Source organism: Ambystoma mexicanum, chromosome 2q (assembly GCF_040938575.1).
Source record: "Ambystoma mexicanum isolate Mex_15411 chromosome 2q, UKY_AmexF1_1, whole genome shotgun sequence".
Taxonomy (NCBI): Eukaryota; Metazoa; Chordata; class Amphibia; order Caudata; family Ambystomatidae; genus Ambystoma; species Ambystoma mexicanum.
Window position 1 is genome coordinate 611,214,252 of NC_090924.1, and position 13,514 is coordinate 611,227,765.

The window sequence follows — 13,514 nt, forward strand, 5'->3', positions numbered from 1 at the left end:
TCCTGGAGCGGTCTCATGCGCAGTTTGCAGAGGCGAACAAGATTTCTGCAGGACAGCATGCCCAGAAGTGACTTGATGGATCGCACAGTCGCTTCCTAGGCCGACACAAGCGCTGCACCTTGCATGGTTTTCACCCTCTCCTCCGAGGGAGACACTAAGCACGTCACCGTGCGGAGTTGTGCACCCAGGAACAGAGAGTCTTGAGATGGCTTCAAACAAGACTTATGATAGTTTATGGAGAACCCCAGTTCTGTCAGCAGACGTACAGTCCTCGCTTGACAGGGACCGCAAGAGAGCACGCACCAGCCAGTCGTTCAGGTAGGGGTATACGTGGATGCCCTGTAGACAGATGTGCCGACCCTGGGCAAGGCACTTCGTAAACACCCTCGGGGCAGATTTCAGGCCGAAAGGCAGAGCTTTGAACTGGTAGTGATGACCCTGAAATATGAATCGCAAGAACTTGCAATGCTTTTTGAGAATGGGGATGTGGAAGTAGGCGTCCTCCAGGTCCAACGACGTCAGAAAATCTCCCTGCTCCAGCTGGCCGAGCACGTGCTGCAACGTGACCATCCAGAACTTTTGAGACTTTAAGTACTTGTTGAGACGATGAAGATCCAGAATCCGCCTCCAACCTTCTCTTCTTTCAGACCAGAAAGTATCTGGAATATACTCCAGAGTCCCGGAGTCGCTGAGGGATGGGCTCTATCGCCCCTTTCCGTAACATGAACCACACCTCCTGTAGAAGCTGTGGCCCGAGTAGTTCTTGCTGTTGAATCGGAGGGATAAGAGGACACTTGCGTTGGAACGCCAAAGTGTGCCCCTGTCCGGGAGCATCCAGCACCCATCTGTCCGTGGTGATTTTCCCACGTGCTGACGAACTTTGCTGGCCGACCTCCCACTGGGGTGCATTGAGGGCCCGTAGCCACGGCCGGTTCAGACCTGCTTGGGGATGGGGGGAGGTGTTCTGCATTGCGAACAGCGCCTCCGCTGCCTTGAGAGCGCCCTATGTATGCTTCTTGAGTGGAAGAACGCAGGGGCTGCCTGTAGGGGGTACTATAACCCTTTGACGATCTTCCTGGCTTTCCTCTGGAGGAGCGAAAGGACGAGGACCGTCGCTGCTGCAAAGTTCCTAGGGAACGTGCCGTCTCCGTGTCAGTCTTTATCGCCTGCAAAGACTTGTCGACGGCCTTTCCAAAGAGGTTTTCCCCATCTAACGGCATTATCCAGCACCTTTGTCTGAACGTCTGGTCTAAATTCGTAGCCTTCAACCAACCTTGATGGCGCAGAGACACCCCCCGTTCCCCATCTGGCGAAATCCTGTGTCTGCGATGTCCACCACCACTGTGATGGCGTGATCCGAGGGCACCTCTCCTTCCTCAAAAAGTTCCAGTGCCTCGACCTTCTTATCCCCAGCTTGTACCAGAGTTCCCGATCATAACAGGACAAAATTGCTAGTGGGTTTGCTGCCTTGATGGTAGAAGTTGCTGTGTAAATTATCCTCTTGCCCACCGCATCCAGCTTCTTCCCCTCCTGGTCTGGAGGTACCATGGCTGCCGATGACTGGTTTGCCAAGCGCTTCTTAGATGCAGCCGAGACCACCGAATCCGGCGGGGGCTGAGATCTTAGGCACATGGGCATAGAGTCGGGTACCCTGTATTTCTTCTTCCATCTGTCCCGTTTAGTCTGGGCTCTACTTGGGTTCTTCCTAAGGGTTATGCCCTCTTCCCAGATGTCGCCCAGGAAGGGGATGGACATGGGTCTTCCTCTGCAACTCGCGTCGTTGGTACAGAAAGCCTTCCTTCTTAGTCTCCTCAGGGGCTAACTGAAACAGCTACGAGACCCTAGAGATGACCGAATGAAAGGAACCGTCTTCGTCTGGAAAGGAGACCTTATGGGGCTCGTCCGCGTGCGGACTCTCCCTGTACACCATGATGAATAGTTGGTACAAGTAGCCGTGGTAGTTGCATCTGTGCCAGTGTGTGGATCCGGAGCTCCGGTAGGAGTCTTGTCCTGACGAGGTGGTGGCGGCGACGGGGTCGGATGATGCTGAGGACACATGCCCCCCCTTGCACTTACTCTTCCCCAGGGGGGGCAAGAGTTTACTTTCGGAGGCTCTTGAGGTGCCAGCCCCGACAGCGGCATCCTCAGTTGGTTTTCAGTGACAAGCGTGTGCAGGGTGGATAAAATGTGCAGAGACACGTCCCTGGGTCTAGGGGTAAACAGAGCCAACTGAGTCGGATCGGGGCTAATGAGTCTCACTTCCACACCGGGGACTGAGATCCTTCCTCAGGTTCTCCCCTCCATGGTCCAAGCAGCATCCCTCGTGAGGATCGTCATCCTTGTCGATACTGGAGTAGATCTGCTCCGGTCTATCCTCCACAGCCTACTGGTCCGCATACCTGTGAGGCTCCATGGGTTGGACCGCTTCCCTCTCCCTCTCAGGAGGTTGTTGGGCTGGAGTGGCGATCTCTACCTGGCACCGGTTCCTTCGCCGCTAGATCCGCAGTCATATCTCGCCTAGGGCGTAAGGACCCCCCTGCCCCCGGGGCAGCAGCCACATCTTTCCAGGACCCGCTCTCTTTCAGAGCAGCGGTGGAAGTCGTTTATTTAGATGACAAAGTGCTTGTGGCTGCCTTCGTCGATGGTGCTGTCGTCGACTCTGTAGACTTGTCCTTGGTTGAAGCCTTAGCTGGCTTCGGTGAGTCCTCCCCGGACTTTTCCCTCGTCGGACTGTCTGCGGACAAATAGATACGATATGATATGGCATTTATAACGCGCCTATACACAAGTGTTTCAAGGCGCGACGAGGCAAGGGGGGGAGGGGACAAAGGGAGGACAGACAACGATCTTACTAGGCCAGGTGTCATTCAGATCGCGCAAGTGCATGGGAAGGGGGGAAACAGCAGTACATGGGAAGTGGAATAAATAAGATAAATAAAACACATTAAAAAAAAAACAGGAAAGTGCAAGGAAGTACGGACAAAGTGCTGGAAAGGGGACTGAAGGGATACAGAAAAACAGTCCCCAAGTGCAGGGGTTGCCAGGGAGGCAGTGCAGGTGGGCAGTTGACCTGGCCTGGGCCAGAGATCAGAAGGGTGGCCAGGTAGTGCAATTTCAGTCAGGAGTTCAGCAAGGGAGGGGAGGAGAGAAAGAAGCAAAGAGGAAGGTTTTGAGGTGTTTCCGGAACCGGAGGTGGTTCTCCTCGAGTTTCAGGGAGGCAGGAAGGCTGTTCCAGAGAGAGGCCCCTGCCGAAGAGAGTGATCTGCCACCAACTCGTTGCTTGGAGAAGCGACTGACCCTGAGGGAGTTGGAGGCAGATGAGCGAAGAGCTCGAGAAGGAAGGTATTTAGGAAGAGAGAGTTGAAGGTATTTCGGCCCCAAGCTCTGCTACGCTAGGTTCGCCGCTGATGTGGGTGCTGAGTCGGGCAAGAGGCGACTCGAGTTTGGACAGGGATAGCGACTTTCTCTTCGAAGACGCTCCTGTCGTTGGCAAGCTCACCATGGAGGATGATGGTGATGACGAACGCCTCTTGCCCGACTCAGCAACCACACCACTGGCGGAGCTAGCGGAGCAGAGCTTAGCCTTCTCTTGGAACCCTGCATGCATGGCGTCCTCAAGGGATCTCAGCCTGTTCTCTCGGCCTCTTCCTGAAGGGAGAACGCTCCTTGGACCGGCTCGTTAGACGATTCTAGAAATCCATCTCAACAGTACCCAAGGAGGTCACGATTAGCTGCAGACTTCAAAAAGGTCCAATAGAAAGGTCTACAGAGAATACAATGCTCCCAACCCCCCACCTTGCAGCACCTCCATAAAGCGGGGAGGCAAGCACATGAGGGTTGAACGACATTCTTAATCGCATTAGCTTGTTTCCTACATATCATTTGGCCCGAGGTACTTGGGAGCTATTTATGATAGGATTTGCAGAGTAATGGGGTGGCAATTGGACCTTTATCCGAAGTTGGATTTGTGGGGGAATATGGGGAGATAACTAATTGTTTTATTGCTATGGCCTTGACCATGGCTAAGTGGGATGTAACCAGGACATGGGGATGGCAGACATACCAAAGTATAGGAATGAAGTATAGGTTTGGACAGAAGTATTGAATTTGGAAGTTTTATTTAGAAGCATAGGGGTGTCAAGGAAAAAGACAAGATTTGTGGAAATGGCACAATTTGTCAAAAGTTATGGATGGGATATAGGGGGTCCCAATTTGAAAGCTCTAATGCCAAAAAATGACATTTCACAACCGGCTAAACAAATGAGCATTACAGAAGCATGGGGGCTCCCGAAAGCGTCAGGCCACACACCGTGTGGCCAATGTGTTAATTGCCATCAGACCAGTAGGGCTACTCAGGTCGATTTAGGTTTGGAAAAACCTTGGGCCCAAACGATTTTTAGCAATTGCAACACGAGTAATGTTGTGTATGCGATATGGTGCCAGTGTGGTAACCTGTACATTAGAATGACTAAGAGAAAAATCAAGATTCGCATCTCTGAGCATAGGAGCTGTATTAAAAATAAGGTTATTACAGCGCCCTTGGTCAGCCATTTTTTGATGATGGATCATGGACCAAATGACTTCAAATGGACAGTTTTACTCCATATTGCAGTGGGAAATGAAGTTGAGATTTCTAAAATACTACAGAAAAAGGAGCAATGGCTCATTTTTGTGTGTAACACAGCTGTCACGGGCCTTAATGAAACCGTGGAATGGAATTGGGCGTCCCACTATGTAAACTGTGTTTCTACTAGCCTTAGTGCAGAGAGCCTGGTAGCTTGCAGGGACGTTTTGTCCTGAGGCGTAGATTCGATGCCTTTAAGACAACATTGGTCTAACAATTGCAGTGCACGTTTACAAGCGGTGTAATGATTTTTTGCACCCATGGAGTGTTATGTTATTTTAACTTACATTTACATTGAATAGCCCTAAACTAATGCAAGATGTATTTAATACTTGCATAAGTAATGTTTTAAGACAGGCGGACATAGTGGTCAACGTCGCTGGTTTTATAATGTTTATTGCCCCATGATCCTGGCTGAGCGCCTTTGGCATGCAAATTAGTTAGTGGTAATTGCAGGCATGTGTGCGTTTTGCAAGTTGTATTTAAAGAGGAAGGCAAAATGCCCCTCCCAACACCAGATGATGGAGTTGATGCGCGCGCGCACACGGGAAATGCAACACTGAACGCCAATTAAATAGAAAGTAAGTGTGAGGGGAACTCCCCTGGAGAACGTGCATTTTTCAAACTTGCTGCATGTCATTATTTTTACAAACTGCAGCGAACACAGCATTAACATGCTGTTTAAACGCTGTTAATTAATGGTGTGGACAGTCTGAATATTTCGGTGTGAGACACACGGAATGTAATGGTGCATTGTTTTCTTTGCAGCCGTGTACGGAAGGGCAAATGAGCGGCTTCACGTAGGCGTGGAAGTCAGGCGGTCTTTCAACAGGAGCTGTCCCGGCCGTAAAATAAAGTGAACTCAATCGATTACCACTTTTTGGAGTGAAGTTTCCATTTGACATGTAAGTGCCTCGTTTTCTTAAGAATTCCCCATGCCCCGAGCTTAACAACATGGACAACATTGTGCTACTATGGGTAGGTTGTAAATACAACTGTGGCAATTTTTAGAGCAAATGAAAAGAGTAATTTCAAGAAAATGATAAAGAAATGTCACAGCTAATAGGCACATGGACTATATTAGTCCAATGTGGTTTTGGCATCTATCTCTATGTTAAGTAGGATAGGCGAATGGATATTAGCCTCCCACTAAGGTGCCAAACTAAAATTTAAAAATACTTATTTTTGTGGTCACCACCAAAATTGTTAATAGAAAAGGGACATGTTAGAAGAAAACGTGTGGTTAAGGGACCAAGAATAGTGAACGTGGCTTTTAAAGTTGCTTTTTTTTTTCCAGAGTTGCAGTCAGCTGGCGGCGCCGGTGCACGTGGTATTTGACTATATTGGTGGGTCGTCTGACTTAGGAGACGAGCCTATGATTCCGTGGACAGTGTAAACTACTGAAGTTACCACGGTAAGTCAACCATAGGAGATTGAGCACTCTAATGGTGTGATTATATGTCAGTAAACTACAGCATTACTTATGGCTGTTTTTTATGCTGTCCCCCATAGGATTAGAGAGGAACATTTCCACACAAAGGTTGAGAAGACCAAGAGAATCTGGTCGTCGAATTTCCCCTGAAGAAGTTCTGTTATTTGTCGTATATTGTCATAAGAACGAAACATGTCGGGTATTGCGGTTCCTTTATTAGTAGGCAATCATGTATAAAGTTTAATTAAGCTAATGATAACCTTTTATTAAAAAGGATTTGTTTAATAAGGGCACAAACCGGCTGGAGGGAGCAGTCCAGAATTGAGGAGCTCCGTATTTTGTGTATTCGACAGGATTCCTCATAACTTTGTATGGTGGAGAGAGTGTGGTTTAACATTGGTATGTAAGGTATGCGAGTGGATAGTTAGCACGTTTGCACTTTCACTTTGAGAGTGTTTTGTAGTGTGTTTTGAATTTTAGGTAATTGTTCATATTAAATGTTTTTAATTAATATGAAATGTTCGCAAAGATTGTTTAATACATTTTTAATAAGAATTAATTATCTTAATAAAGTCATGTGCGATAATATGCTAATTTTTTAGTGTTTCAGTGTATTTTTGAATGACAAACAGATATTGTGAGTGAATAGTGTTCCTTTTCTTGCCTTTGGGGCACAGCATAAAGGCAACGGGATTCCTTAGTCTGGAAGTCTACACAAGCCCTTGTTAGTGGGGAAATAATTTTCCCCTCAATCTTTTGATTGTATATGTGTGGGATATAGGGGGTTACATTTAAAAACTGGGCTGTTATATACAAGGGTGTCAATTATGCCATGAGGGCTGGGGGTGAGGGTTGGAACGCAAAGAGGGACATCTTGAGGTTGATGAAATGCCAATCATTTTAAAAAAAAATAAAAACCTCTAGGAGGGGCACCAGAGATGTACAGATTCTCTATGCTGTTTCAACTTGTACATACTTGTAAAATGCTCTGTATTATTCATGTTGCCTCACATACGGCATTTCTCAAATCACCGTTTTACATCAAATAAGTCCGAATTCAAAATATAAACACTGAGGGGCTAGGAGGTGCCACTCCATAACTGGCTAAATGGATGGAAGACATGTGCAAATGAACGTCTCATGGAGTATGTTGTGGTGGATTGCCAGTCCCGTTTCTCATCATCCATGTTGGAATCAGAGTCCAGGGAGGCAGTCATTTAGAAGTTAACTCCCCTCTGCTGAGAGTCATGCCAGGTTGCAACGTACTGCAGCGAAAAAGTTGGTAAACTAGCTGGTAGTACGGGCCTTTAACAAGAAAAAGTGGCATTACCACTTTGCACGTCCCACTGTAAAGGGTAATATCACAATCAGCACCCCAGGATTACATCGGAGGGTGGTGGTGGCTTTTATTGACAAAAGAAATGCCTCAGGTGGACAGCGGGAGCCATTGCTCATGTAAATAAAAATAGTCCAAGAGGACTAACAGGGAAATGGCAAAGGGAGCTGGCAGAATCCCTTTCCATTTCTATGACTGGTGCCTGAGTGGTGAGAAAGCCACAGAGATGGGAGAGAAGGCAGTAATGGAAGTGAAAAAATAGGGGGGCAAACATGGCAGAATACAGATGGTGGCGTAAATCAGGAAACAGAGTCCCAACACGCATATACCACTGGTGAATTGCGCGGCCGCAATCTTCAACGTGGCTACATCAAATATCATGTTCTACATTACAAAAGTACGATCTACACCACAGGAAAGGTTTATGAAGAACCCAGACCACAAATCCCGGTCCTGATGAAGGCCATTGTATCCACAGCAATCTAAACTGCAATAGGCCGAAACACAATCGCGTCGACTCTTTATGTATATTAGTGTCCGCCACATCACCGGGCACCACATATTTGATGTTTGATTCAACACTGATTAAAAAAACTGAAATGCAAGGGGCTGTATATGGTTAGCCATTAGACCGTTAAAAAAGTGTACCAAAAGCTTCTCACGTTGTTCTATAGCTTTTTTCTGTTGGGAATGTGTCGGGTTCATTTACTTATGATTTCCTGTATGTAATACTCATTTGTTTTCTTGTATTAATACACAATATGAGATTTTTGTTATAAACTTGTTTGTGTGTTCTATTGTACAACCAGGGTCACCCTGATCAATTGTCTTTATACAGAATACAGATGGGGCAGGGATGACATAAGTGGGGGAGTGCAAGAGCAGGTCACAGCTTGCTTGGAATACGAGCCTTTAGCAAGGGAGTCAGTCAGCATGATGTATGAGCAACAAGATTGACTGCCCCTCATTAGGAGAACTAATATTTTTGAATGGCCGATTAGAAGGCAAAAGACACTAAGATCCAGTTGGAAGGCAGTTGGAGTGAAGTAAGAAACATCTGTAAGGGTATGCTAAAGTGAAATAAGAGTAATTTGATAGAAACTGAAGTATGAGGGCTGGCGAGGAGTACTACCAACCAGTTAGTCTACAGCTGTAAATTACCAAACTCATTTGAACGATGTTATTGATGTAGCCACCATAATATTTAAAGCAAGTGTAAAGGTTGGATTAGTAGTGTTATGGAGTGTTTGACATTATTATTTCTACTGTTTGTAGACTTCACTTCTTGTAACCGTAAAAAAGAATTTGAAAGTATTTTGAACATTGTATTTGTGTTTTGGTAGGGAGTCTAGCATATTGCATATAAGTGTATGAATGAATTGCATAGGGCATATATGCATGCGTTTATGGTGTCTGTGTTTATGGCATCCAACTCTACGGCCTATGGTGTAGGAGTGGCACATGAATGATATTTGAGCGTTTGGTATGCAAGGGTGCCACAGAGGAGCGTGCAGCACAGGAACCTATGGCGTGTGAGGATATGGCGTGCGTGCGTATGGCATAGATGCATATAGCATAGGTGTGTATACCGTGTGAGTATGGGGCGAATGTGGTGGAGGAGTGCATGGCATAGTTATGGCATACGATGTATTTTATATGATTTTATAGTGCATCAGTGTCATATGAACGGAGTATAGCACAGGGGCAACGTGCTGGTCTTGGAAGCAAGACCACGCAGAGCAATAGAGGCTTGAATCCCGGATCCGCGCTTCGAAACCAAACTCTGGTATAAAGCGAGTTATAAAAAACCATTTCTTGATATGCGAGCGTGTGGCATAGGAGTGTCAGGTGTATGGGGTACGTGCCTATGGCGTGTCAGTGTAGCATGTGTTAGTGTGTGTGCCATAAGAGTGAGTGGCATAAGAGCCTGCGTCACAAGGTGTATCAATGTTTGTGGTGCAAGTGTCTGGCATGTGAGTGCATGGCATATAAAGTTATATGAAATGCACATGTCCTATATGCCTCCCATATGTATGAATACTCAAACCAAAGTGAGGCTTCACATTGATATGAGTTTTTATACGTACATGAGGCAGGTAAAGGTTTTACACTCCTTACACAATTTACATCCCATATATGTCTGATACATAATTAGTCCTGATAGAAGTGTACATGTACGAAATGTATAATTCTGAAAAATGTACAAGGTAAAACATTTTCTTTTTTTTTAAAGTTTCAGAAACTATTCACAATTTGACTTAAACTTAACTATGCCATGCACTATCGCAATGACATAATACATATACATGCTACACACACACAATTAGATCACTTTAAGGGCATTTATACATACTTTGTGAAGGAGCAGAAAAATTTAAGGCAACTAGGAGTCGAAATACAAGGTTCCCAGGCATGTGTTCAATCTTTCCTAGTTATACTGAGATTTTGTGTTTTTTTTTTATATATATATATATGGCTAGTTATCTGTCCTGGGAATTTGTTATGACATTTAAATCCTCCTGTGTTGCACCTTACCTGGGCAGAGGCCAAGAGCAAACTTGGTCTGGAAATCACATTCATTGCTGTAAAGATAATCATCCGAAATAACTACCACCATCTTCCTACACCTAGAATGAAGCGAAGGGTTAGGTATTGGAAAGAGCAGCATAAATATATTTCATCAATTGAACATAGGAAAACTGTGCCACAATATAACCAAATACATAAGGGATCCGTGCCATGCATTCTTCTATAAGATATACAAATAATAAAGTTGGAAAGAAAATGTTATGAATACCAGTTTGTGGAAAACTGGCATTTTCACTAATGCTGGGATACCGGTCTACAAATGCTTGCCTTAACTAAGATAGAGCACAAATCTTGATGGCGAGAGCAAGAACCCGGTTCACTGGCCCTATTGTAAACTTGTAATGTTATTACCTGGTAAAAACCATTCAGGTAATAACTTACTAATGTCCTAAAACCCGTTTTGAAATGTTTTCATTTTTCTTTTTCTTTCTCCAGATTTTGACAAACATTTGTAGACACAAATACAGAAAATCTGTTTGTCAGAGGAGGGACATTTTCTCCGTCCACTCCACAAAAACACAACTCATCAATATAGTTTTGTGCTGATGTGAAATATTCGATGTACCTCCATTTTCTCAGTGGAGCATGATGTAAAATCAACAGGGTTCTTTTTTGGAAGCGTAAATACTTCAGGTCGTATGGCATTCTATTATGGTGAGATGAGGCGTATTTGGATTTTTAGATTCAGACCCTTCTTTGCATGCAATGTACCATCTTTGCATGATACCATCAATTTATCAAGAATGTATTTAAACTAGGGTACTATGCCTGCAAACATGCCTTCCAGTATTGCTCAGAAAAAAAATAGTTCTTGAATTGAAACGTACATCTCTGGATTTCTAACACGGCAGCTGTTCTAGTTCTTTAAAGCACCCAGTGAAATACTGGAATAGATTCAGTAGCCAGAGTGAGTTAGGACCTACAGTGGGCCAGGGCAGATAATAGGGTGAAAAGGTTCAAGTTACTGGATGGGCATATAGGTCACTCACCACCTGGCATGAATTCCAGTTTCAATATTCACACAGCACACTATTTTACACTCTTGCAAGTGTGAATTATTCCACCCCAGTGTCTAGTGCAAATGTTGTGAATCACTGTAAGAAAGGATTAATGGTGGTCTGGCGGATTAAACGATTGGAGGCTAGCGTAAAAACCATTGTGGTCAGGGGCTTTGGATAACATTTTATTTCGCATTCATTGGCTAGAGGTGTCAAGTCTAATAGAAATGCTATACAGAGGCAGTTCCTTGGTGAAGTGCCTTTATTATAGGAAGAATATATGTGGGTTTGAGTAATCGGTAGGTGAGGAGGGCGAACCTACACCTAGGAATTAGACAAGGGCATGGGCATAGATAACACTCTGGGGCTGGAGCGCTGGTAGCAGGTAATGAACATATTTACAACTGGGACATAGGGGTGGGTAAGAAAGGGCGGAGTGGACCGGGGTCAGTTTGAGGGAGAGACCCCTTCATAGTGTGAATGGCAAAAGGGTTTTACAAACAAGTGGTAAAATAACTGGCAAACAATGCTGTATTTCTTTTAGTAGCTGAGCGACTGGCAACTGATGGGCACTGTTAGGTGGCCGACAATAGTTAAAACACACTGTTTCAGAAACTTTGAGCCCTAATCAATAGTATCAGAGAGTTACCTTTTTTCTATGAGCTCGCTTGTAATGGACCAAACACATGTCCCAGGTAGGACGTCCCGGTCAAAAACGCACAGCTTCAGTTTGTAATCGGTCTGCTCCAGCTGCCTGATCATCTCGTGGACAAACTGAATGTCATTTTGGCAATAGCAAATGAAGGCATCAAACAGCTCTGGTGTGTTTCCTGAAGAGAAAACAGAATTAGTAGGCAACGCTATATGAATCTTAGATTCCGACTACTCAGCATGCGCAGCGTCACTGGTCCTACAGAAGCAGTGGTCGAACAGAGCAGTCCTCTGCAGCTATATCATCACTGAGAACAACCGTCTTGCCCTCTAGTCAGGAACATGCAGCTGGACCCATAAGCGGCAGCGCTGGTCAAAGAAACTAACAGGGAGCTCGCCAGTAGAACAAAGAGCAAGTGGGGGCGGCTTGCTATCTCCTTAAACTTTGAGTAAGTGGGTAGTAGTAAAGAGTTATAGCTTTCTATTCTGCCTAAGTCCAGAGCATCTCTGATCCGTTTGCATACCCCATACTAACACAAAAAAAAAAAGGAACCAAAAAAGAGTAGAATGCATAGGATAGTTTACCAGTGTGGGCAGACTATACCATTTACCATTTGGGTACCATACACAAGAAGAACAAGTTACTTATCTTACCTGATAACGTTCTTTTGATGGAATGTTCCTCCGACGTAATCCACATCTTTGACAGTAATTACCACAGCTGTGCTGCTTTGGAAAACTTTTTCGGTGTAGGTGTCCTGCGTCAATGACGTCGATACGCTGTCTCTCGAAGGCCTCTGTCGACGGTCGACGTCACCGGATGTTATATCTAGGACGCACAATGCCCCTAGCCTCAGTTGTAGTTTTTTCCCTAGAACGTGTGGCACCAATCACCTGCCAGTATGACTGCAGAAAGCCTTGCGGAAACGTAAGCTGAAATCGCATAAGAAATTCTGTAGAGGGGCAGGCTGGGAGAGTACGATGTGGAATACATCAGAGGAACATCCCATCTAAAGAGGTTTCCAGGTAAGATAAGTAACTTGTTCTTCGAGGGGATTGTGTCCTCCGACGTATTCCACATCTATGACAGACTCCCAAAGCAGTACCAACGTATGGCGGTGGGAAAAGAATTTACAATTTTGTCAATTTAGAATGCCCAATCAAATTGCTGAATATAGGACTGCTTAACCAAAGGCCAAATCTTGCCCATGGCTAGAGTCCAGGGAATAGTGTCTCACAAAGGTATGGACAGAAGCCCACGTGGCTGCTTCGCAAATACTGCGAATCGGAACGCCCCTCTGTAGAGCCGTGGAGGCAGCCACACCCCTGGTAGAGTGAGCCCGTAAGCCTACTGGAGGGTCCTTACCGGCCAACCGGTAACATTCAGAGATCGTCAAAATGATCCATCTGGACAAGGTCCGTTTGGAAACAGCCTGACCTAAACGCCTTCAAGCGTAACCAACAAAGAGCTGATCGTCCACTCTGACCCGGGACATCCGTGAGAGATAGAAACTCAAAGCTCTCCTAGGATCCAACCTATGGAGCCTCTCCTCTTCCTTACCAGGATGCAGAGGCGGATAGAAGGCCGGAAGGATCACCTTCTGGCTTAAATGAAATTCCGACCCAACCTTTGGAAGAAAAGGACGAACCCTAAGGACAACCCTGTCCTTATGGAACACCGTGAAAGGTTGCTTGGCGGAAAGTGCCTGCAACTCACTCACTCTGCATGCGGAAGTAATCGCAACTAAACATACAGTCTTAAAGGACAACAGTCTCAGCGGGCAAGAATGTAAGGGCTCAAACGTAGCTCCCATTAGGAACTTTAAAACCAAATTCAAATCCCATCCCGGCACCTGGAAAGTTGACATTAGTGAGCCCTTTTAG

At 45.5% G+C, this 13,514-nt stretch overlaps 1 protein-coding gene across 2 annotated transcripts in view; it reads right to left on the reverse strand.

The window, feature by feature from the left end:
* The window catches only part of MYD88 (MYD88 innate immune signal transduction adaptor), a 134,843-nt gene that overhangs the window by 32,739 nt on the left and 88,590 nt on the right, over positions 1–13,514 (reverse strand). For both annotated transcript variants that reach the window (XM_069647754.1, XM_069647755.1), the window contains 2 exons: positions 11,629–11,809; positions 9,928–10,019 (listed from right to left, as the gene is read on the reverse strand). In XM_069647754.1, coding sequence (XP_069503855.1) covers positions 9,928–10,019; positions 11,629–11,809 — 273 coding nt within the window. The remainder of the gene's footprint in view (positions 1–9,927; positions 10,020–11,628; positions 11,810–13,514) is intronic.